The sequence below is a fragment of the Gopherus flavomarginatus genome, chromosome 10 (genome assembly GCF_025201925.1).
Source record: "Gopherus flavomarginatus isolate rGopFla2 chromosome 10, rGopFla2.mat.asm, whole genome shotgun sequence".
Taxonomy (NCBI): domain Eukaryota; kingdom Metazoa; phylum Chordata; order Testudines; family Testudinidae; genus Gopherus; species Gopherus flavomarginatus.
The window spans coordinates 74364105-74390180 of NC_066626.1; the positions used below are offsets into that span (position 1 = coordinate 74364105).

General features: G+C 42.2%; 2 protein-coding genes across 2 annotated transcripts in view; both read right to left on the reverse strand.

The window, feature by feature from the left end:
- RALB (RAS like proto-oncogene B) overlaps positions 1–17360 on the reverse strand; it is an 81459-nt gene extending 64099 nt beyond the window's left edge. Inside the window, exon 1 of the mRNA XM_050917188.1 lies at positions 17218–17360. The gene's annotated coding sequence lies outside the window, so the exon portion shown is untranslated. The remainder of the gene's footprint in view (positions 1–17217) is intronic.
- Positions 17361–18634: 1274 nt separating this feature from the next.
- Positions 18635–26076, reverse strand: part of EPB41L5 (erythrocyte membrane protein band 4.1 like 5) — a 139695-nt gene continuing 132253 nt past the window's right edge. Inside the window, exon 27 of the mRNA XM_050917026.1 lies at positions 18635–18677. Within this exon, the coding sequence (XP_050772983.1) occupies positions 18650–18677 (28 nt within the window). The 3' untranslated portion in view covers positions 18635–18649. The remainder of the gene's footprint in view (positions 18678–26076) is intronic.

A 26076-nucleotide genomic window follows, 5' to 3' on the forward strand; every position in this document is an offset into this window, starting at 1 on the left:
CCTGACACAACCTCAGTTATGCTACCGTGTTCTGGTTAAATGAGAATGAGATTGATTTCCTAGCTGTTGGAAACAAACTCTCCTCTACCTCTAGAGCTTTCCAAGTTGATTTAAAGCTGTCTGCATCCTCATGCGATTATTACACATGCAACAAGTTCACTGTACCTCATGATTGAACTGTTGATCCTTGACACAGCTATCACATGGCACAGGTGAACTTTCTTATAATTACTAGGTCTTGTTTCTCTGTAGCAAGTATAAATTAAAAGGAATGTGTCCTGTCAGTTCACAGAAGCTCCAAGTGTCAAAACAAGTAGATGTGATTGATGTGTTTTTGGCCTTAATTGCTGTACCTACAACCTACTGCATCAGTTTCACCAATTTCTTTCTTCTCCCTCCAGTAGAGAAATCCCCAAGCTGTAGAATAACCTCTTTCCTTCACCTCCTCACCTCCTCTTGCAAGAGCTGATAGCAAGAACGCCAAGCCAAGGCAGTTGTAATAAATCTTTGGCTGTAAAGACTTCAGTCATAAGCAGGCACCACATGGCCTCATGGGCATCAAGGTCACAAGCTGGGTATGAGGGTGGGCAGGGCAATAGACAGTGCAAGTTTTCTCTCCAAGGGACAGGCCCCTGACCACTTGTGCTAAAAATATGCCTCTGCTGGCTGCAGGGGTACTAGTTAGATTTATTATTTACAGACCAGCCACTAGAGGGTGACACACATTTCATGCAGTACAGGGCCATGCAGTGCTCAAAGTGTGGGGTGGGCAGGAGAGAGGGAAGGGAAAGTGCTGCAAGGAGTCACAGACCGAGCAAAAAAACATTTACTGGGAGCCAGGTTGCCAAGGGGCACACTTTAAGCACTGTCTTACTGAAGCTGCTGCTCTCAGTTGATGACAGACCCTCACTTTTTTCAGACTGCTTTAAGCACTGGGGCCATGCTGCACAGATACATCAACCTGAACATTACAGACAAATTTATATCTGTCTTTTATTTTCTATCTACATAATCCCACCTCGCCTAGCAAAATTCCAGCAGCCACACTTGCTGCTCTTCCCCTGCAGATTTGGAGGGGTAGCTTCCCAGATCACTGTCATGCTCTGCAATAGCTGCTTCAGTTGATGTGAAAATGCATTCTCCCAGACCCATGAGGTGCTCCCAGCTGGACAGCAAGACATATGAGGTGGCATCAAATCTCTGGCTACTAGTATGCAATACAGACCAGTCCATCAGGGAAGTGGTTATGGGCTCGGTTCTGGTTCAAACCTAGCCCAGGACAGTAGTGGCTGGAAGTTGTTACCATAACAAAAAATACAAATACAACTGACACCTTGGCAGTCTCAGCAGAAGCAAAGGATTGATTGGGCTCTGGAAACTGAACAACGCTCTCTGCTCTCAGGTCAGAATTAAAGCATATTGGCATGGCATAGTGGGGGAATTTACACTGCTACTGCCTGTTCTATGGATAAATATAGGCTTTCGGTTTCCAAGCACTGCCAAAACTCAATATACTTCAAATTAACAAACAGAATGCAGCAGCTGTTTAACAGTGGGCAAAATCTCTCTACTGTACCTTTCTAGAAAAGGAAGTAAGAACTAACTTCTTCAGTTGAGGCATTTTGTGGAGGCAGGACAATAATTATGCAAGTTGGAATTTGCCCAGGACCCCCTGGCTAACAACCCTGTACCTGCAAAAAGTACTGTGGGATCTCTGATGAACATAAGTGGTCAAAACCTCAGTTTTGCATCTCCTCTGAATAGAGGAGCCATTCCCAGAAAAATTAGAATGAAGCATTGCACATCTTTTTGTAACAGCACTGCTTCCATTTTCTGGCAGGTGCTGCCCATGGACCTACCTCAATGAGGAAGGTACATGCACTTTTTCCACAACTAATGCTAGCCTCGCCTTGCTGATTGATTAGCATGAGTGGGAAGGATGCCCACTCTTTCCTCTAGGGTAGCTATGAAGCAACAGAATGCACTCTCTTCCTTCCATGGTCTCAGTTTGCTGCCTCCACAACAACCCCTACCTTTGCTGGCAAGATATCCCAACCAAATTCCAGTGCAAGTAATTATACTCTGCCTGACTGAAAATTTCCCTGCAGTTTCAGATGGATACAGTAGTCTTACAACTTCCCTCTCATAAGCTGTTGTGGAGTGCTATTAAACAACTGCCATGTTTCATCCCAGCAGTGGATGCATTTCAATTGTAGGAGAAGTGATCACCTTATAATTTTATTATGTTGATTATGATGGCACCTAAGCATGCTGGGCACCTATAATAGTTTGTAAAGTGCTTTGGCACCTTTTGGCTTGGAAGGAGCTATGTTAATGTAAGATATTTTCTTAATTTTTATTACTAACACAGTGTGTGCTTACAATTTTTGTTGTTTTTTTTTTTTTTTTTTTACCCCAGTTGTGATACAGGTACATGTCTGGCCTCTATAGCTATGAACATTTTCTCCTACTGATTAAGAGAAAATGGAGTCTTCACCCACCGTTTTACAAACTCTAAACATTGCTATTAGGTGAGAAACATGCATGCTCCTTACGCATGACAGTTCTTAGCACCATACTGCAGGAGGCCGTATAGGGGCAGCGTAATCTAATAGATTGAACACCAGACTAAAAGCCTGCAGTATTCATCCTGGTTCTGACAGTAACTCACTCTTTGGCCTGACTCGGCATTCAATAACTCAGCTTCCCAATCTGTAAAATGAGGAAAGCGTTTACCTTTCTATTTCACAGGGTGTTGTCCTGATTATTTAATATTTGTACAGCACTTCTAAGATATAAAATGCTAAGTATTGTTACAATGGGCACATACATGTGGCAGAGAGGGCATTACTGTGCTTGCCATTAACATCTTCTCTGTATCGAGACTCACGGTCATGTTCTGCTCTGGATTTACACCTGTATAACCAAGAGCGGAATTTGCCAGCTGTTCCTGTAAGGCTCATTTGCATTAAGACAAGACAGGCCCTACTGGGTCAGACCAAAGATCTATCTAGCCCAGTATCCTGTCTTCCAATAGTGGCCAGTGCCAGGTGTCCCAGAGGGAATGAACAGACCAGGTAATCATGAAGTGATCCATTCGCTCATTCCCAGCTTCTGGCAAACAGAGGCTAGGGAAACCATTCCTGCCTATCCTGGCTAATAGCTATTGATGAAGCTGTCCTCAACTGTAAGGGAGCCTTTTTGTTTCCTGCTTCATTTTTATTGATTTGCATCAAATCATTGCATCAAATCTAGGCACCAAGACATGCATGGTGCCTAGAGGTGCAAAAAAATACACGGCCCTTCCCTGTGACAATTACAATAAAAAAATGAATAAATGCACAGCAAAAAGAACAGCGGATGCCAATGAGCAAGAGAATCCAGCCCAGGGAGTGTGCTTTTCTAAAGACCTGACTGAACATGCATTAGTAACTCATCATCTGTAACTGAACAGAGTTACGTTTTTTTTTGTTTTTTTTTTAAGAAGTAGATAGTAATGCCTGACGGAGGCATTTGAAGGAGGGATTTGAATGAAGACAGAAAGGTGTATTTGTTCAGAAAAACTTCTCTGTAAAGATTTACACCAGATAAAATAACTTACACTGTTTTACACCAAAAGTTACTTCCTGAGGAATGAGAGTATAAGAAATAAAGCAGCTTTTCCTATAGTATATTTTTATTATCATCAAAGAGTACTCTTAGACACAGTGCCTGGAGTGACATTAGCAAACTCTGGCTGCAGTTTCATGACAGGATTTCCTTCAGAAAATCCCCTGCCATTATCAGACACGCTGTCAAAACCAGAAACATGTTCTTCGTCCAAAGAGGAAAAATGTAATTCGCTTCCATCCATCTAAGTAAGGAGATGAACTTCATAACTGAGAGCTTTTGTAGCTTTCCACTTTGTGTTAACTGGCTGCCTGCATGGAAACTGAGCCAGTGATGAATCCAGTAATTGTGCTTAAGCAGGAGTTTCAGGTGAAACTCCATCCATCTCAATCAATTAACAAAAGAGTTTCCCTGAAGATAAAGTAATTGTTTCAACTTGTATTTCTGTGATTATGTTCTGTTTGGTAATTTATACCTAAATCGTAATAAGATTTATACTACTAGTTCAATTAATATTCTTCTCAACAACTCTTAATTTTTGGACTAGCTCAGGATGTGCAGTAATTTATACCTGATCCTGGTCCAAGTGGCATCAATTAGAGCTTTGCCATAAATTTCAATGGGAACAAGCTCTAGCCTTGCTCACTTCTCCCCACTGCTCTGCCTCTATTATCAACAATACACGTGGCCCAAACCTATTGAAACTGATGAGATTATTCATAAAGTAAACGGTTTGCAAAATCAATCCATAGTCTGATCCTGCAGACCATGCATATGCAAGATTTCCATTTATTTTGATGGGAGTTATGTATTCATAATTACTGCAGGCGTGTGCGGAAAGCAGGTACATGCAAATGGCTAAAGAAAAGGAAGGAACATCTGTTGTCCTGAAAATATGCTGCAGATTTTGTTTTCTCACTGAGTGATACTGAAGGGAACAGTAATTTTATTAACTAAAAGTCTAGGGTGGAATTTTCAAAAGCAGTCAGCATTGGCCTAATTACTGCAGATTCAGGGATCAGATTTAGGTCAATATTTGAAAATCCCATCCCAAATCACTACATGAAGGTTTTATTCGAACCTCAAACTTTATGCGATCCTCCCATCATCAGTGGGAAATCCACTGTTGGTAGAGGAGCCTACATGAGCCTAGCTTTGTAATGACAATGGGCAGTAATAAAAACGTTATTGACTCTTGCCCAGAATGGGTTAACACCCCTGGTCTACATGATGCTGGAGTGATTGGCCTCCAGTAAAACCCAACGGAGATCAGTCAGAACCATCTGAAGATTTGTAATGCAAACTTTCAATCCGGCAATTAAGTTTAATCAGTTATCTTATTCCTCAGTTATCAGAAGAAATCAAATTTGTTATTATGACTCTTTATATGCTAAAACATAGGCCAAGCAGCCAGAGTACAGAACTAGAAGCCAAGAACTGAATTCCAATCTTAGCACTGCTGATTATTTACACTGCGGGCATGTCTATAATTAAAATGCTACAGCTGCAGTATAGACACTCGCTATGCTGATGGGAGGGGTTCAAGTAGGTAAACCACCTCCCCGAGAAGTTCTTCCATTGACTTCGCACTGTCTACACCAGGGGTTAGCGCGGCTTAACTACGTCATTCAGGAGTAGATTTTTCATGTCTTTGAGCGATGTAGATAGGTTGACCTAACTTTAGAGCATCAGAGGGGTAGCCATGTTAGTCTGGATCTGTAAAAGCAGCAAAGAATCCTATGGCACCTTATAGACTAACAGATGTATTGGAGCATGAGCTTTCGTGGGTGAATACCCACTTCGTTGGATGCATCCGATCTTGCATCCGACGAAGTGGGTATTCATCCATGAAAGCTCATGCTCCAATACGTCTATTAGTCTATAAGGAGCCACAGAACTCTTTGTAACTTTTTAGAGTATAGTAGGCCTATCACTTAACCTCTCAATTTATCCATCTATAGAAAGGGGATAATATTTTTTTACCTAATCCTCAGGGATCTTGTGAGGATTCACAAATTAATGGTTGTAGAGCACTATGGAGAAATAACTACTTAGTATTATTACTAATAGTAGGCTTGCCACCTTTCTAATTGCTGGTAACCAGACCCCTAAGGCCTGCTGCCAGCTCACCTCTTTCCCCAAGGCCCTGCCCCTGCTCCACCTCTTTCTTCGAGACCCCACCCCTATTGCACACACGCCTCCCCACATCCATTGCTGGATCATCTCAAGGAGCCTGCCTGCAGATAAGAGGTGGTCTCGGCTGAGCAGGAGCTGGCGCAGCTTAATAAACTGGCACCTCATATTACCCTGCAGTAACCTGACTTTTGGTTCGAGTGCCATTTAGGGTTGCCAGGTCCCCTTTCTGACCAGACTTTCCAGTTGAAAATTGGGCACCTGGCAACCCTAAAGGGCACCCACACACAGAAGCCAAAACCCAGACTGTCTCAGTAAAACCCAGACAGGTGGCAACCCTAACTAATAGGCATATCTCCAGGGAACTGCCATGGTTAAACACAAACAAATATATTAACATTACCAGTAGTGTTATTGGATGTATAGAATGTGTCTAGGTTTATTACTATGACAACTGTCTTTCCTTAAACATTCCTTGATACTGACAGAATGTCTACTACTTCAGAGATAAAGGTTAATTAAACACATCCGCCCATTAAAGCAAGGTGCAAACACTGCTCTGTGGCCCAAAGCTAGTCTTCTAAACTGTCAGTGTTGAAACCCAGCCGTAGTTGGAAACAGAAGCTAGTCCTCAAGCAAAATAGTTTCCCTTGAAACTCATTTCTGCAACAAACACAAAAGGCTTTTCCCCAAGATTAATAGTTTCATCTTGTATTTGTCTAAGTGAGCCCAGTTTCTGGAAGAAACATTCCTATTGGTATTTGTATGTTGAAAGAGTCATAGATTCATAGACTCTAGGATTGGAAGAGACCTCGAGAGGTCATCGAGTCCAGTCCCCTGCCCTCACGGCAGGACCAAATACTGTCTAGACCATCCCTGATAGACATTTATCTAACCTACTCTTAAATATCTCCAGAGATGGAGATTCCACAACCTCCCTAGGCAATTTATTCCAGTGTTTAACTACCCTGACAGTTAGGAACTTTTTCCTAATGTCCAACCTAAATCTCCCTTGCTGCAGTTTAAGCCCATTGCTTCTTGTTCTATCATTAGAGGCTAAGGTGAACAAGTTTTCTCCCTCCTCCTGATAGCAGCAAAGAATCCTGTGGCACCTTATAGACTAACAGACATTTTAGAGCATGATGCAGACTAACACGGCTACCCCTCTGATACTCCTGATGACACCCTTTTAGATACCTGAAAACTGCTATCATGTCCCTGCTCAGTCTTATCTTTTCCAAACTAAATAAACCCAGTTCTTTCAGCCTTCCTTCATAGGTCATGTTCTCAAGACCTTTAATCATTCTTGTTGCTCTTCTCTGGATCCTCTCCAATTTCTCCACATCTTTCTTGAAATGCAGTGCCCAGAACTGGACACAATACTCCAGTTGAGGCCTAACCAGCGCAGAGTAGAGCAGAAGAATGACTTCTCGTGTCTTGTTTACAACACACCTGTTAATGCATCGCAGAATCACGTTTGCTTTTTTTGTAACTATCACACCGTTGACTCATATTTAGCCTGTGGTCCACTATGACCCCTAGATCTCTTTCTGCCATACTTCTTCCTAGACAGTCTCTTCCCATTCTGTATGTGTGAAAGTGATTGTTCCTTCCTAAGTGGAGCACTTTGCATTTATCTTTATTGAACTTCATCCGGTTTACCTCAGACCATTTCTCCAGTTTGTCCAGATCATTTTGAATTTTGACCCTGTCCTCCAAAGCAGTTGCAATCCCTCCCAGTTTGGTATCGTCTGCAAACTTAATAAGCATACTTTCTATGCCAACATCTAAATCGTTGATGAAGATATTGAACAGAGCCGGTCCCAAAACAGACCCCTGCAGAACCCCACTTGTTATACCTTTACAGCAGGATTGGGAGCAATTAATAACTACTCTCTGAGTACGGTTATCCAGCCAGTTATGCACTCACCTTATAGTAGCCTCATCTAAATTGTATTTGCCTAGTTTATCGATAAGGATATCATGCGAGACCATATCAAATGCCTTACTAAAGTCTAGGTATACCACATCCACCGCTTCTTCCTTATCCACAAGACTCGTTATCCTATCAAAGAAAACTATCAGTTTGGTTTGACACGATTTATTCTTTACAAATCCATGCTGGCTATTCCCTATCACCTTACCACCTTCCAAGTGTTTGCAGATGATTTCTTTAATTACTTGCTCCATTATCTTCCCTGGCACAGAAGTTAAACTAACTGGTCTGTAGTTTCCTGGGTTGTTTTTATTTCCCTTTTTATAGATGGGCACTATATCTGCCCTTTTCCAGTCTTCTGGAATCTCTCCCGTCTCCCATGACTTTCCAAAGATAGTAGCTAAAGGCTCAGATACCTCCTCTATTAACTCCTTGAGTATTCTAGGATGCATTTCATCAGGCCCTGGTGACTTGCAGGCATCTCACTTTTCTAAGTGATTTTTAACTTGCTCTTTTTTTATTTTATCTTCTAAACCTACCCCCTTCCCATAAGCATTCACTATGTTAGACATTCCTTCAGACTTCTCAGTGAAGACCGAAACAAAGAAGTCATTAAGCATCTCTGCCATTTCCAAGTTTCCTGTTACTGTTTCTCCCTCCTCACTGAGCAGTGGGCCTACCCTGTCCTTGGTCTTCCTCTTGCTTCTAATGTATTGATAAAAAGTCTTCTTGTTTCCCTTTATTCCCATAGCTAGTTTGAGCTCATTTTGTGCCTTTGCCTTTCTAATCTTGCCCCTGCATTCCTGTGTTGTTTGCCTGTATTCATCCTTTGTAATCTGACCTAGTTTCCATTTTATATATGACTGCTTTTTATTTTGTAGGTCATGCAAGATCTCGTGGTTAAGCCAAGGTGGTCTTTTGCCACATTTTCTATCTTTCCTATCCATCAGAATAGCTTGCTTTTGGGCCCTTAATAGTGTCCCTTTGAAAAACTGCCAACTCTCCTCAGGTGTTTTTCCCCTCAGTCTTGATTCCCATGGGACCTTACCTATCAGCTCTCTGAGCTTACCAAAATCCACCTTCCTGAAATCCATTGTCTGTATTTTGCTGTACTCCCTTCTACCCTTCCTTAGAATTGCAAACTCTATGATTTCATGACCACTTTCACCCAAGCGTCCTTCTACTTTCAAATTCTCAACGAGTTCCTCCCTATTTGTTAAAATCAAGTCTAGAACAGCTTCCCCCCAGTAGCTTTTTCAACCTTCTGAAATAAAAAGTTGTCTGCAATTGGATAGTCTGTGCCCTGCGGTGTTATTTTCCAAACATATATCTGGCTAGTTGAAGTCCCCCATCACCACCAAATCTTGGGCTTTGGATGATTTTGTTAGTTGTTTAAAAAAAGCCTCATCCACCTGGTTAGGTGGCCTGTAGTAGACTCCCTTGTTTTTTACCCCTTTTATCCTAACCTAGAGACTCTCAACACTTCCGTCTCTTATGTCCATCTCCACCTCAGTCCAAGTGTGTACATTTTTTATATATAAGGCAACACTTCTTCCCTTTTTCCCCTGTCTATCCTTCCTGAGCAAACAATACCCATCCACACCAACATTCCAATCATGTGTATTATCCCACCAAGTTTCAGTGATGCCAACAATGTCATAGTTGTATTTATTTATTAGCACTTCCAGTTCTTCCTGCTTATTACCCATACTTCTCGCATTTGTATATAGGCATCTAAGATACTGGTTTGATCTTGCCTCCCAGTTTTGCCCTGACCCTCTTTTCTCTGTGCCATTATAGCCCATGCTCCCTCTTGTTTCCGACCCATCTCCCAGGTCTTCATGTTCCCCACTTACCTGTGGGCTTTGCTTACCTGTCCCCGTCGAACCTAGTTTAAAGTCAAGATATTTAAAAATCTTTCCTTATTGTGCTGTGATTAGCACATGATGATGGAATGCTGGGGAGAAATTGTACCTTGCCTTCATTGCAAACACCACATTAGATAATTAATATAATTTAAGATAACGAGAATTCATTTTTCAACATCTGTTTGTTTACTTTGTGCCTTTCACTCAACTTGCACAATGAAAACAAACCAGTCGATTCACTTTAATTTATTCTCTGTTTCTTCTCAATTTCACTTTCTGTTTCTGAGGCACTAGCAACACAGTGTTGTATTTGCATTCTTAATTCTGCAGAGAGAGTTCCAGGACCCTTTCTTCAAGCCTTGAATGATGAATACTTTGGCTTACCTTCTCTGAGCAAAGATGTGACTGTACCTCAGTTTCTTGCTCACTCTCCAACAGGGGGAAAGGGATCTCTTGTCTATTCTTTTCCCAGCATGCACTGCTTCCATGTCTACAACTCCCATCACTTCTAGGAACTACTGTCCCCTGAATGCTTCCCTTCTGTGCTGAAACTATAACAAGACTGTTCAGGACCTATTTAAAAACATCAACTAGTAATGGGACAAGCTACATGAATATAGATTACTCGAATTTTCATTGTACATTTTTAAAATAAATTTGAGGATTAAAGTGAAGTGACATGACGTCTTAGTCATAGAAGCTTGTAGGTTATCCACTCCCTAACTCTGTTCCCCAAAAGATGAGAATATCCATCAGTTCCACTGCTTCCAGGACAAAAATATGAGCCCCATCTCTTTGCCAGAGGTTTCTCCACCTAATAATAACACCCTTCCTTCTCATTCAGACTGTCCATGGGCAATTTTCTCAAATTCATTATTCAAAGATATTTGCTGAATAGTTTTGGTGAATATATTTCTATAGACTCTTCATGCATAGCTCTTTGTGAATATTCAGTTGTCAACATTCTAGCTGTTCTCATTAGTTTTTATCAGACAAATCAGCCACATGTTATTTCCATTTCTGGATTAGATGAGTAACTCAGACCTGGGTTTCTGTCAGAATGCTCACATTTATGATTCCCAAGTTTGCTTTGCACAAATATTCTTAAGTGATTAAAATTTGCAGTTTCCACAAACATTCCTGCTAGTAAACTTGTTTGCTAGATTGCTGATAGCAACTGTACACACAGGGAACATAGTGAATATTAATGAATTTTTTTTAGCTATTTACTCAGCTTTATTTGCATCTGATCCAAAATCCACTAAAGTCAAAAGGAGTCTTTCCATTGAGTTCAATGGGCTTTGGATCAGGCCATTTAATACCATCTTCCCAGTAATGAGCATTGGACAATAGAGCCCATCATCTCCAAAAGACAGAACCTCTAGCCACTATTAGATGCATGTCTCTGTAGTACTGCCTTGCGTACTGTCGTCATTTAGCATCAGACCATTTTCTAGATTCTGATTCAACACTGAAGTCTGTGGAAAGACTCCCCTGGACTTTAATGGTAGCTCGATCAGACCTCTGGTGCAGTACATGAACCAATGATTTTCTCACCCGAAGGTGAGTGCTGTTGACTAAGCCATAATGATGCATGCAGAATATGCTCATTGTTAAAATTTGAAAGGCCAGGTAAAACCATTCAGGAAAAAAGACGGGTTAGATATGTTAACTCAAAGGAGGAGACGGAATGGGACATTAGCTTTCTGATGTAACTTCCCCTCACCAGAACTGAATGAACCACTTGAATGCTGCTTGGCTTTACCTAACCTCCTATACATGGGATAAAATACCCCTCCGCTTCTGCATTATATTCATAATATGGTGAGTTCCTTTTGAATTGCCTACATACCATGGAGTGCCAAATCTTAGAACAACATCTCTGAATGCCTCCACCACACAGGATCTGAATTGCATTCAGTGGTGAAGCAGCTCAACTTTTAGTTTATTTTTCTGATTTACTTACAGTTAGTTTAGCAGGTTGTTTGCAAAGCCTTGCTCTGCATGTGTGATGTTATATACACCTTTTTGGGGGGAAGTCAAGAGGTATTTTGGCTTGTATTGGTGTCCTGTAGGTCAACACAGCTGTTGTTGATAACAGTCTTGGTGCCATCTGCCTTGCACTGAATTCCACATCACAGGCACTCATGATACTCATGATACTCAATGCTATGCAGGGCCATTGATTTACACCAGTGTAACTGAAAGCAGAGTCCTATACCTAGTAAGACATGTGCTTGGCACTTAATATTAATTGAGCAACCAAAGTATTCAAATTAGTTCTGATTCAGGCAAGCATGTTCAGTCTAACAGCTTCCACAGTCTCCGGGGCTTGGGAGCATACCATGGTGACACTATTCCCTTCCTGCACCCCAACCTAAACATGTTTTTGGCCCATTTATTCTTCCTGCTATTAGACAACAAAGTGAAATATGGAATCTCTTGTTAGCAGTGTGATAGGAAAGTCTATGGATCACATGAACCCAGACAAATATGCAGAGTATGCTCAGTACATCTATAAAGCTTGTTGTGACTTGCTATAAGCCTGTACCTAGGCAGTATTAATTTAAACATGTTTTCAAAGATTGTATCTCTTTGTGCACTGTTTTTATTTAGAGATGACAACACATAATACAGAATTGCACATCCAAGCAGGTACTTCTTAAAGATGCAATTATTCTCACGTGCCTAAGGCTACATTTTCATTTAGAGAGGAGAACATAGCCAGCAGCAAGATCTTTTAGGCACCAGGGGGCAATAACATTGTTATGCTCTATTTGTTAAAGTTATGTGCATTATTATGTGTAACTGCTGCAGAGCATGAAAAAGGGCATTGCCATGTTGTCAATAGAGAGACCAAAATGTGTTTTAAGTGTGTCCCTTGTTTTTCAGCAGAGATTTCTTTGAGAACAGTTATCTGGGGATGGTCAGTGCTACTATGAGCAAAATATGGCAAATTGATAAATAAAAATGACTTAACTGAGCAAACAAAAACAAAACACCAACCAACCATGTTGCTAAAATTTCTCCGTACTTAGGAGAAATTAAAATATAATAATCAAGCATGCAATTTCAAAACAATTGTTTTTGTCTTAGAGATCTATCTTGAGCTATATAGGGGATAAGTGTGGTCTGTTGAGTAGAACACAGGACTGGGAGATGAGACTGGATTCCAATTGCAGTTCTGGCACTTACTCACTGTGATGTTGGGCAAAACTTAATTGTGCCTCGGTTTCCCCATGCCACTCTGTAAAATGGGGGATGGGGAAATGATACAGACCTACCTCACAAGTTCTTTGTGAGACTTAATTAATTAATGTTTGTGACACACATATAGGTTCTTGGATGGAAGGCACTGCAGAAATTATTAAACACAGAGATGAACATGATTTTATAGAGTCACACCAGCATGACATCTGTAAAGGAAAGTCAGCTCTCTCCAATCTATTAGACAATAAAATAGTGCACAACAGGAGAACTAGTCAACAAAGGCTCTCAGAAAAGACTATTTAAAAGAAACTTGGCAGTCATGGCTAGGCTATAGCAAATAGAGTAAGGATGAATGGTATAAGAAGGTAAAATGAGTTGTCCTCTCTAGTTATTCAGAAACAAGGTGATATCCAATGCAATTGAAAGGCATCAAGTTTAAATCTGGTAATATGAAATTGTTTTTATCAAAATCATAATCTTTGGAACTCAGTCACAAGATTACTGGCCTAGTGAACAGGGGAGAAGCAGTAGATACCGAACACATCACCGGACACCGCCAATACCAAACCGAGTAATCGAGACAGTTGACCAGGGAAATAACCCACATCCTTCCCTGACGGACCAAGGGACACATCCCACCCATGTACCTATCTGCTCCACCAATACTGACTTGGACTCCTTATTCATTCCATGGGTGGCGTATCCGAGCCCACTTATCCACTGACACTTTAAAAACCCTTGCACCCCAATCTGGATCTGTGCTGGTTATGTGATATGTATGTATCTTTTCATCCCTGCAAACGATATCTGTAACCCTCCATAACCCAAGCCTGACCCCAGATGTACAGTACCTTCTCCCTCAACCTATGTATATTTCATTTCAAACATTCACTTTAGTAACATTTTTAAATCTGTTCTTATCTCAATTTAGTAAGGCTTTTGACAGTCTCCACATGACATTTTCATAAACAAACTACGGAAATCCATTCTACATGAATTTACTATAAGGTGGATGCACAGCTGGTTCAAAGACCATACTTAGACAGTTGTTATCAATGGTTTGGATCAAGAGGTGTCCCACAGATGTCAGTCCTGGGTCAGATACTAGTCAATATTTTCATTAATGCCTTGGATAATGGACTGGAGAGTATGCTTATAAAGTTTACAGATAACACCAAACTGGGAGGGGTTGCAAGCACTTTGGAGAACAGGATTAGACTTCATAAGGCCATGATAAATTAGACAATAGATCTGAATTCAGTAAGATGAAATTCAATAAAGATAAGATCCAAGTACTTAGGAAGGAAAAATCAAATCTTCAACTAAAAAATGGGGAATAACTGGCTAGGTAGTAGTGCTGTTGAAAAGCATCTGGGGGTGAATCACAAAAATGTGATGTAGTTGCAAAAAAGGCTAAATATTCTGGGGTGTATTATCGGGAGTGTTGTATGTAAGACGTGGGAGGAAACTGTCCTGCTCTGCTCAGCACTGGTGAGGCCTCAGCTGAGTAGCGTGTCCAATTCTGGGTGCCAAACTTTAGGAAAGATATGGACAAACTGGAGAGTGTCCAAAGAACAGCAACAAAAATTATAAAAGGTTTAGAAAACCTGATTTATGAGGAAAGGCCAAAAAAAACTGGGCATAGTTACTCTTGAGAAAGGAAGATTGAGGGGGGACTTAAATATGTTAAGGGCTGTTATAAAGACAAGTGTGATCAATTGTTCTCCATGTCCACTGAAGGTAGGACAGGAAGTAATGGGCTTAATCTGCAGCAAGGCAGATTTAAGTTAGCTATTAGGAAAAGCTTTCTAACTATGAGGATAGTTAAATATTGGAATAGGTTACCAAGAAGGTTATGCAATCCCCATCATTGGAGGGTTTGAAGAACAGGTTGGACAAACACCTGTTAGGGAATGGTCTAAGTTTACTTGGTCCTGCCTCAGTTTACGGGGCTGGAGATGACTTCTCAAGGTCCCTTCCACTCCTGCATTCTATGATAAAATATCACCGAGACTAAGAGCTTAGCAGGATTCAAAAAAGGGACTGAACATGTATATGGTAATGAGAATATCCACAGTTACATCAGATGAGCTAAAAGGGATATAAATCCTCACACGCCCAGGACATAAGTCAGCCAGTAACACATGGATATTAGAGAGAAGATTCCTCTATGAGCAATTTATTCCATACATTTTCCTCTGAAGCATCCGATACAGGATTCTGCACTAGGTGGACCACTGATTTGATCTGGTACAACTACTCCTATATTCCTAAGTCTAGATCCAGCAGCACATAGGAAGACATTGGACAGACAGACATGGAACTGGATGCACCTTGCTCCCACATCTTTACCAGCATGCTTTGTTTCATGCAGAGAAGTTTTTTTTTTTCTCCTCCTGGGTTTCTTTCCACTGGTATCGTAGCTGCACTGGAAAAGTAGATCTTTCTGAGTGAAGAACAAGCATGTAAGAGGTATCTCTCCCCTTCTAAATCTGAGTGGAACTATCAAAATGGAGGAGGAGCCAGAGAAATAACCATTTGCAATGGATGAGTGTCCAGCAGTCAGCTTCCTTTAACTTCCAAGACAATTCTAAACCCGTTACCTTCCAAGTCTTCACTGGAAAACTCATAAGACAGATGAGATGACAGTAGACAAAGATGATCTTGGCTATTGGTCTCCTGCTCAGGCACCCCTATAAAACTGCTGATAAAACTGCAGTAAGCAGAGAAAAGGTGGATAAGCAGCACAACAGGAAGGTATTGGCGGCAGGGGCGGCTCCAGGCACCAGCATGCCAAGCATGTGCCTGGGGTGGCAAGCCACAGGGTGGCGCTCTGCCGGTCGCCGCAAGGGCGGCAGGCAGGTTGCCTTCGGCGGCATGCCTGCGGAGGGTCCGCTGGTCCCGCAGCTTCGGCGGACCTCCCGCAGGCATACCGCCAAATCTGCAGGACTGGGGACCTCCCGCAGGCAAGCCGCCGAAGGCAGCCTGCCTGCCGTGCTTGGGGCAGCAAAATACCTAGAGCCTCCCCTGATCGGCGGATGCACTCAGGCACCACATAGTGAAAGATGTGCAGCTCCTGCTAAACTCTGATAGGCTAAACTATGCCTATATTGTTAGCAAGTTATTGGTCCCTCCCTTTCATTCACAAAAATACCACCATGCTATCTGTAGGTCCAACTCAAAATGAAGTGCATGCATGTAAACCACAGTCAATGCATGTTACTGGCTTCGTGTGTGTCTTATAGAAAGTGTAACTATTTTTTGTTTTGACAGGAACACTTTGGAATCAGACTGGCATTTGCTACTACAACAGCATGTCTTTTGCAAGCAGCTAGGCTGGGGGGTTGCTTCATGAACTAGATATGGGGATTGATTTGAGTATTTTATATGGCAGTTATAAATTTTATACTGAATGTTGATATTTTACATTTTGTGAAGTGTATGAGTGACAAAATATAAGGGTCAGATTCTGCCACTCTTATTGAGTAGTACCTTATTCTGCAAGCAGTCCCATTAAAGTCAGAATAAGGTAACACTCAATGTGAGTAAAGAGTGGCAGAATCTGGGGCTGTGTTTAAGAGGCTGTTAAAGTAAGTGAAATGTGAAATTGGACAGTATCCTTTTAAAATAAATCAGCTTTCTGTGTTAATGAATAACTTAGCTTGTATCTACAGAACCATATTGCAAAAGGCAAGCGGGAGATTTGTGTTCACTATAAAACTCCTCATACTGGAATTGGCTGCACATTGTACTTCTAAGATATTCTAGCATTACACAGACATCTAATACAAGAAGGTCCAGTCCTTGCACCACGAAGAATAGTACAACTCTTTACATTTAGATCTTCCTTTGCTCTAAATTACAGAGCTAGAAACAGATATAGATTAATGCAGAAGGAGCAATAACATTTGGTAGTTATGCTAAGGAGTGTCAATGACTCACTCTAGATAAGTTTGCTCAGTCTGTGAGCTTTAGGGATGAACTGAGATTAGCAAAGGAAAATGGTGGTTTGATTCCCTTTATATTAAGTTTACTGCCATCTAGTACTGTGAAGCTCATTTAAGTCAAAGGAGATGCAGCAAAAGTAAGAGGTGCTTGTCGTACAACATTATTGCAATGTCAAGTTTCCATTCACAGTCACATGTAAACAAAGTAGTAGTTTTTTCCCCATATCTCCGAAGTGAGTGCTACTTTGCCTCATACAGTGAATATGCCTCGTTCCTCCCCTGCCACTGGCACCCACCAATGATCTAATTTCTGTACACTAGACAGCCCATCCGCTGCCCCTTTCACTCCAGCTATATCAGGAAATTCAGCTGTTCCTTGTTTGCTTCACTGATGGAAAGTGAAAGTGGGGTGTTGTCCTTTGGGTTTTATTAACTGTCCCAGGGTGCACACACAGGTTTCTTGATACTGCTTTCTGATTTAGAGAAATTGTTGGCTTAATTAGCTGATACTCACTGTGCTCAGAAGGGCTGTTAGTCTTCTAGCTGCTATTTCTTAGACAGCACACATGAAGCAGGCAGGCAGTGGCAAAAGCAGCCCCACACAATCAGCTACAGTGTTCCAGGCCAGTTCACACAGTGACTGCGGCCGGACTCCTCCTAGTGCTTCACAGGGCAAGGAGAAAGGGGAAGGGCTCAGGATGTGATGTGATATACACTCGTTCTAAACACCAGGAAACAGAACTGAAATGTCAACTTTTCTGAGCCACGGGATGGACAGTCTCTCTGGCCCTCCTCCCCCTCTCAATAAAAGTTACAATAAACAGACATGACTACTAATAAGACAATATTTAAGATATCAACAGCCCAGCAACATCATGGACTTGTTGCTAAGGTCTTTTTCCTTTCCTGCTTCCTTTGTTTGTTGCCTTCATTCATCATTTTATGAGGAGTAGGCCCTGATCTTGTGATCAGATCCATGCAGGGAGATCCTTGTACTTGCACAGGGCTCCATTGACTCTGGCAGAGCTCATGCAGGCACGAGAGTCCACTTGCATAAATCCAATAGCAGGACCAGGACCTTATCTTTTAAATTCTTCAGTGAAGAAACCATGGGTACAATTTTCAAAAGTACCTCAGTAACTGGGGAGGCTAAACCCCATTTTCAGAAGTGTCTTAGGTACTTGGGTTCCTAAATTTCATTGAAAGTTAATGTGCAAGTTCAGATCCACACTTTTGTGCAGGTTTGGATCCAGCTCCAGACTTTGTGTCTCAAGATAATCTCTAATTGTAATCCCTTGTGAAAATAATCCAGGCCATGTCATTATAGTCTGTTTCTCAGATTACCATTTATATTCTTTAAAATAGGAATGAGGATGTCTTTGGAGCAAAGCAGATGTTCTAAATTAACTGTTTCATTTTTCTCCCTCACATTGTCAGGATACCCCTTGTTTATAGAATTACATCAAATAGCAGTCAAGAAAAGGCAATATAATTTCATTACACAATCTTCACATAAAAATGTTTTCCATGCTGTTTGCTGTGGCCAACTATTGTGTCACCGCATTGCACATGCCTTCCAAATCTCCTTCCCAAGTTTACAATTCCCCATTTGCTGGACTTCCTCTCTAGTTGATCTCCTGGCTTCAGCTCATTCAGGATTCACCATTGAGGCTGCTCACCGGGACTGGGCCTCCACAGCAAACACCACAGTAACTCCTATTTCCGTACTCTTGTATCAGCCTTCGGTCGCAATCTGTGTTGATTTTTAGAACCTGGCTTATGACTTTCAAGGCATTTCAGTAGCTGGGTCCTTGAGATATTTCAGATTTGTTAGAAAAACCCTCCACTCTGATCCGCACAGCAGTGTTGCTTTTTCAGTTCCAGTGTTTATACAAGTCTTTAGTTGCCAGTGTTCTTATTCTGCTTGTGCTCTTTGCCAGTGGACGTCACAGCCTTTCACTTTCAGGAACTAGTCTATGTTATTTAAGAAGAGAATAAAGAATAATAGTTTACAGCCGAATAGCAGCAGCTGGTAAAACGCTTATTTATCAAATGTTAAGATTCCCAAAGAAACCTCCCAAAAGAGCAAACAACCAACAGAATAAGTTGAAAAACACAAACATCTTGGTTGTAACGCTTTTATGGTCACATTTTGGGGCTTTTCTAATTGATTTCACTTTAGAATGGATGGTTAAACATCTCCAATTACTGTGGGGGCTTTGAGCAGTGGTGGCTGGTGGCATCTGAAATTGGGCAGACAAATCTGATGAAGTCAGGCCCTCCGATACTAGGGTGGTGAGTATGGTGTAGAAACCTAGATCAATAGACACACGCATCTCCTCTTGGAGACTATGAAGTTTCCCCCCACAAAAAACACACACAAATTTTTGTTTCTCTTTCCTTCACCTTGATTTTTAATAGTACGGTGAAACCTCTACAAGAGATCACCCCTATTAAGCAACCTCCTATCTTAAGAAGCTGCCCCAGAGTAGCTCCAAACAAACTGGACCCAATTCTGTTCTCAGTTACACACTGATTTGTCACCTCTGGGTGTTTGACCTGATTGACCCCAGTGTAAACATGATTATAATAAGACCTACAATGTAAAATTCTGCTCCACTTTTATTAAGCTACCTTTGTTATGCTACCAATTTCTGCTTGTCCCTGGCATGGATTCCTTGGGGGCTCTCATGCTCTTTTCTCTGTCAGAAGGGCCTCCTTCTCCTAAATGTTTGCAATTTTCTTTGATTCTCAAAGGCTCAGTCCCTTGAGCTCTGCCTATCCAGGGCCTTGATCTTAAGAGCTGGACCTTGCCTTAATTAGGAGCTAAGTTTCATTTAACCTTCTGACTCCTTCATTGTAAAGCGCTGAGGCACCGCATGGATTTGACGTATTGTGTTGTCATTTATATGGCACTACAGGTACGTGAGAAGCTGCTTCCTATGTAGTGATTCAAGAATGTTTGAGGCCAGTTCATATAAAAAGAGCCTCCCTTTTCTGGATTCAGGGTGTCTTCTCTCATTATCAGACAGTGAACATTGATCTTGATACTCTGGGAAGTGATGAGTCTTAGGTATTGGAGAAGGCCATGAGAAGGAACCACAGCTGCTGAGAATGGAAGAAAGGAGACTTTAGTGTTGTGGAGGGCAGCGGGAGAGAGCAATGGTGAGTAGGAGGTAGAGGGAAATGATCATGGGAGGGAGGAAGCCTCCATGGAGACGAGAAGGAAGGAGATTCTCAGGAGTTGGGGACAGACAGCGAGTGGCATCAGGAAATCACCTCGAGGCAACAGGACTATAATTAAAACAGCCACCATGTAAAAATTAGTTATTGCTTAGGTACCTGTCACATTCCTAAATACAATCTCTACAGTTTCTTGACAGTGGCTGGCATATAAATTGATTTACAAAAGTCTGAAGTTCATTCTACTTCCTTAGGTTTCTAGATAATTTCAAGTGCATACCGCATTCTTTGCTCTTAAAGTACTGCAAAGAGTTGTGGTGAACTATTGAACAGCTTCTGTGTTCCACCCCAGACGTAGCTGCATTTCAGTACTCGGAGATGTGATTCCTACGTGTTTGTGCACACACACACATACACACAGAGGATCTGATTCTCCTTTCATTCCTCTGCAAGTCAGGAGTAACTCTATTGAAGTCCTTGAAGTTGATGGCATAAAATAACAATCTCAATATACATTTGAAAAGCATGCTTCATGAGTTATGGCGGTAATTGAAAATTCTAAATATTTAGCCGTGAGCAATGGGAGGTGGTGTTAATTTCCCAACACTGAAACCAACAAACAAAAAAGCATAAATTGGAAAAGGAATCCTCTGCCTTTACTTGCTATTTCTGCACTCAGGAGAATTCAATGCGACTGTGTTACAATTACTTTCAGAAACCCAGAGGCAACAGAGTCAGCAGAAAAAGTTAAGTGGGATGCAGATGCCGGAAAATAGCATCGAGGACTTAGCCTTACGTCCTGATGCGAACGTATGGTCTCTTGGAGCCAGATCCCAAGAGGTTTAGAGCAGGAGGGGGAAATGCTATGGTTACAGATATTTGAATAATAAATCATACTTAGTGCTACAAACACATTAACTAATTAATCCACACAATACCCCTGTGAAGTAGGAAAGGACTGTGTCTATTTGACAGATGGAGAAACACAGCTAGAAAGGGCTACATTCATATCACACTCCGTGCCAACTTTCGCAGAGTAGTTTCTGATGGAAGAAAGCCTGAAGCTGGAGAGAGCACCAACCCTTTCCCTCTACCACCATGGGGAGGGAGACAAGATCAGATTTGTTGCAGAACTGGGCCATGCTGGCATTACCTCTGTGAAGCCCCCAGTGGATTTTAAAGATGCCCCCCACCCTACAGAAATCCCAGTGGAGGGCAGGCAGCAGCAACCCAACCTGTCCCCGTCTTTGGGATTAATCTCCTGCCCTACCCTCCAGAACAAGGTGGGAGGTTGGTCCAAGAGATGTAAGTTACACCTTCCTGTGCCAGGTTCAGTGAATCCATTGTAAAAGGTTAAGGCCCTCAATTCTCCACATTGTCCGAGCTGCAATTTATTGCAGGGTGAGTAGGAGCCTCAGGGAGTTGGTTATGTCTACCTGATCCTTGCTGGCCCAGCCCCACTGGAAGTTACAGCAGTGAAAATTAGACTAGCCCCTCTGCTCTAATGGAGCCTATGCCTGCAGAGAATCAGGTGTAGTGGAGCTCTGCTCCTCCACTCCCCGCTCCCACTCACGCCCATCTCAGACATGCCCTCAGCCTGCTTCCATCAAATCCCCTCTTTGCCCTTACCACAGGGGTGGGGGAAGCAGTTGGTAAAAGAGTGTCAGGTATTCTTAGCTCCTAATCCTGTGGTCAGCTTGCCATCAATGGATATTCCCTTTACACAGGGGAAATTTCTCTGGTCCAAATCTGCAGCAACTTTAAATTCACTTTGTGCTGCCCTAAGTAATCAATCATCTGGCCCTAAGTAGCCAGGGCCATGCAGAGCCCAAGCCTGGTATAGATTTCAGGAGTTCCTTAGCTCCTAACCCTGTGGTCAGTTATAAGACCATGTTGCCTTTCCGACTGTTAACTGTAAGGCCATCAACTAACTAACATGGTCACTGCTGCACTGGTTTTGCCAAAAGGCATTCCCCAAATCTCTTTAATTGAAATAATTTGATTACTTCACAATTAAAACAAACCCAATCCGACTTCTTCCTGTACTGGTAACTGTGTAGTTTGACTGTTGTTCTGCCAGTCAGAAAGAGGATTTTGTAATTTCTATGCACAGAGGGTAGAGAAACCGCAAGTGAGAGGCCACAAAAGAAAAGCCTGTCTGGAAACTCCCTTCACTGTAATTTCCTTTTAATTTATTTATTTTTGGCACGGTATTGTATCAAATCCATGGACACCTAAGATGTTCCCGTACCACACACCATGGCCCCTCGGAACTCATGATGACCGCAATGTCTACATAATTTACAGCCTCCTGCTCCAAAAGCACTTTTGCTAAAGGAGAATCTCCACTGACTTCTAACAGTATAGGCACTATGACATACAGCTGTTCAGTTCTGAATTTATCCAATACCGTTAAAATAGTCCTTTCTCCCAACATGCCTTGCTGAAACCTTAGACCACAACTCTTGTCATGCCCTCAGTGCTGAGAGGGAGGGTAGTTTCAACCCACCATGTATTTTGGGGCACTAGTCTTGAGCCTCAGACAAAGTTAACAGCCGAGGTTCACTCCCAGACAACCAACTACCATCGGAGACCATCCTGATACTGTGCCAGTAGATGAGGTGCACAGAGACTATCTTGGCATTGAGAAGATATTAGCTAGCTCAGGAAAGAAGGAGGCAGAGAAAACGTAGGGTAGGCTGCTGCAGTGTTTGGCACACTCAGGGCAATTTAGAGCAAGCGAAGACAATATTCACCAAAAAACCCTCAGTATCTCAACTATCCCATTCCAAAGCACTCACTGATAATAATACTCTGTATGTATATAGTATCTGACTTCAGAGGAGCTTAAAGTGCTGCACACCAATCAGGAGCTAATGCTCACGCTACCCTGTGAGAGGCAGAGCAGGTCTTATTTAATTAAAGCATATATTGTAACCATGATGTTGAATGGGGCAGTGTATTGGCCATACCAATACAAATCTGAAGCAGTTACATCTCACGGGCCAAGAATGAAAGGCTCTGACCACTCACACTGGTGGAGGATAGAAACAACACCGTTGAAGTCAATGGAGTTACTCTGATATTACTGAGAAGAGAATCTGTCCCAAAGACATTAAATAACCAATAATCAAGCCAACCCGTTTATTCCCTCGGGAAAAGACTTTACAGGGATTTAATTCAAAAGGGATCAAACTCTCAGCACGTAAACAAGCAGGGTCAGGAAACTCCTTGCAGCTGCCAACAGGCAGCCTGACTCCCTTTTCCCTTCCAGCACTCTATCTGCATTCAGCAAGCTTCCTCTATGCATGCACACCTGACCTTTAGGAAATTTACAGCCAAACCCATCAGCATTTTCCAGGGCCCTGCTATGTAAAATGCTGAGTCACTGCTTCCATTTCGGAAATTCTTTCCCAGATTAGGAGCCACTTCCTCCCTGCTTTGACATGAATGGATCAGGAAGGAAAAGATCACAGCTTAAAAAAAAAAAAAAAAAAAAACCCAGACAAATGCTACTCCCCAATCACACTGGCTTTTCAGTAACACTGAACAAACTCAGGGCCTGATCCTGCAACTACATGTGTACAGAGGGATCCCTGTGCCTGTATGGAATCAGAGATCCCTCAGGATCAGGATTCCACATGGGTGCAAGGGTCTGCTTGAGGGATTCCTGTTATAGAATCAGGGCCTCAGTAGCCTACTACTCTGACCAAAATACTCAGGGGAAGATGATAAGCATTCTTTTGCCCCATTTTCCCCAGATTGTTCCTGGGAGATTGGGTTTGCCACCACACCTCATAGCACAAACAAGGGATTCTGCCCCTTCAACACTGCTGATCCTCCAGAGCTACAAAGACACCAGGGAACTGAGGACCAAAAAAACTAAGTGATTTGCACAAGGTCACACAAACAGTCTGTGGCAGAGCTAAGAACTGAATCCAGATTGCCTGAGTCCCACTCCAGCACCTTAACCACACGACTATTTAATCTAATGTAGCCATGCTGTAGTATCTAGGCACCAGCCCATGTACCTTTGATGTATGAACTGCACTGGACAAATGAATCAGTTGTAGGTGTGTTAAAGCTGTAGAGGCTCCATATGAAAACAACAACAACAACAACAAAGAGTGAAATACATGGCATTGCTGAAGCCTTGAGCACTACAGCAAGAAATTTCCACTGTCCCATTCCTAGAATACTTCGGAAATGTATAAATTCCTGGGATCCACATTTTGTAATTTTCAGTGCAGAATGGAACAACATCTGTAAAATGTGACCAAGGACCATCTGTTTTTTCCATTCCCAAAACACTGAGCTAAACCAGCCTTTTTCCTGCCAGCTCTGGCGCAGAGTTAAAGCAGTTCATCAACAGGTCATTCTGCTCTCTCCATTTGTCAGCTTCCTATGAAAAAGATGGCAAACAATAATAGTAAGAAGAAGTGGAGTGAAGCTGCTATGTAATGTAAATATATTTCCAAGGGAAACAGAACAGTTAACTATAGGCCAAAGAGTCTGAAAACTCATCTGAGCTGGCTTATTGAGCATACTGCTGAGTGCAGGAAGACAGGAGATTTAGAGCCCAATGGTACTTCCTCTTACATCAGCAGGAATAAACAACCTGATCCAAAGCCCACTGAAGTCAGTGGAAAGACTCCCATTGGCTTCAGTGGGTTTTGGATTTGGCCTTAAACGGTGGGATGGTGGGAGAACTAGCGTAGGGTAGGTGCCAGGGTATTAATCACTGTGTTTTCTAACCCTTCTCAGAAGACACAGTGATTGGAGAGCCAGGGGCTGCTGGCGCATTGTGTACACTATTGCTCCCAAAAGTGCTACCACCTGGAACTCAACTGATGATAGCAATAATGGGAAATTGTAGCAGTGGAAGAAGGCCCAGAGTAGAAAAGGCTACAGATTAAGCATCGGTACTGGGAATACAAAGCAGGAACCCTGACTCAAAGTCTTCTACTTCAACGTGTAATTCATTTGCCCTCAGTTCCCCATCTGTACAATGAGGATACCACCACCTCCTTTATCTGCCTTATCTATTTAGCTTGTAAACTCTTCAGGGCAGTGAATGTCTCTGACTATGTGTATGTACAGGGCCTAGCACGAAGAGGCCTTAGCTGAAATCAAGGCCCCAAGACGCTACTGTAAAGAAGTAATAAAAATGAGTTCACTACCAGTTATTCAGGTGGTGGTGGAAACAGCGTAAAGAGCTGTAAGAGCCCCTTGATGAGCTGGATGAGAGGAGAACTCCCCTGGCAGAGTCACTGGGTAAGTCAGCTGCAGATTGCCCTATAAGCCTCCCAACCCTGTAAGCCCCAATGTAAGGGGTGGGACTGCAGGAATCTAAGGGGAGTGTTTGGAGCAGGGTACTAGCTTCCAATGCTTACGTCATTCTAAGTAAATCTAAGATGCAGAGCTATTCATATGCAGTCCACGCAAATCTCCCAGAGCTGCTCTAAATTATGTAGGGGCCATTCTGATCCCCAAAGCAGCCCAGAATCAGGAGGGCACCGAAGCTGGCTTTAAGGGGCTACAAGTTCTGTTCTGTGCTTCTATAAACATGCAGCACTTACAGACATTAAATAATCAAGCACCATAGAACTCATGAGGTTTGCAAATATTATCAAACCTATACTCATTCTACAAATAGATACGCGGAGGAACAGAAAAATGGCAGTAAATCAGAGATATCCAGGAACAGAACCCAAACTCTTGGATCAGCACAGCCGACTTCTCCTGAGATTTACCATACTTTCTGCTACTGGTAGGCAGAAAGATCACGAAAACAACCTCTCACACAGTGCTTGGGCTCTTCAACTCAGAAGTAAAGAAACAGCCGTTAAATGAGAAAAAAAAACAATTTTTTTTTCAGTGAGTGTGGTGAAGGAGTTCAGCCATCCGTGATCTTCAGGCTGCCCTATGGACTGGTTAGCAGAGGAGGGCAGCCATGCTCATAAGATTGAAAGGAATTCCACCACCCTGTCCACCACCACCACAAGAAAAGGAAAAGAATCATAACATGGCGTAATGTTACTTCCCTGTTCTTCAAATATATCTACAGAACATCTCTGACACTCTTCCATATCCCATACTGATACAGTACACATGCAGGTGTGTTAATCAGAATAGGTTCACATGAACAAAAAATTGTTATATACATGATTCTATTCTTCACCCTACTAGA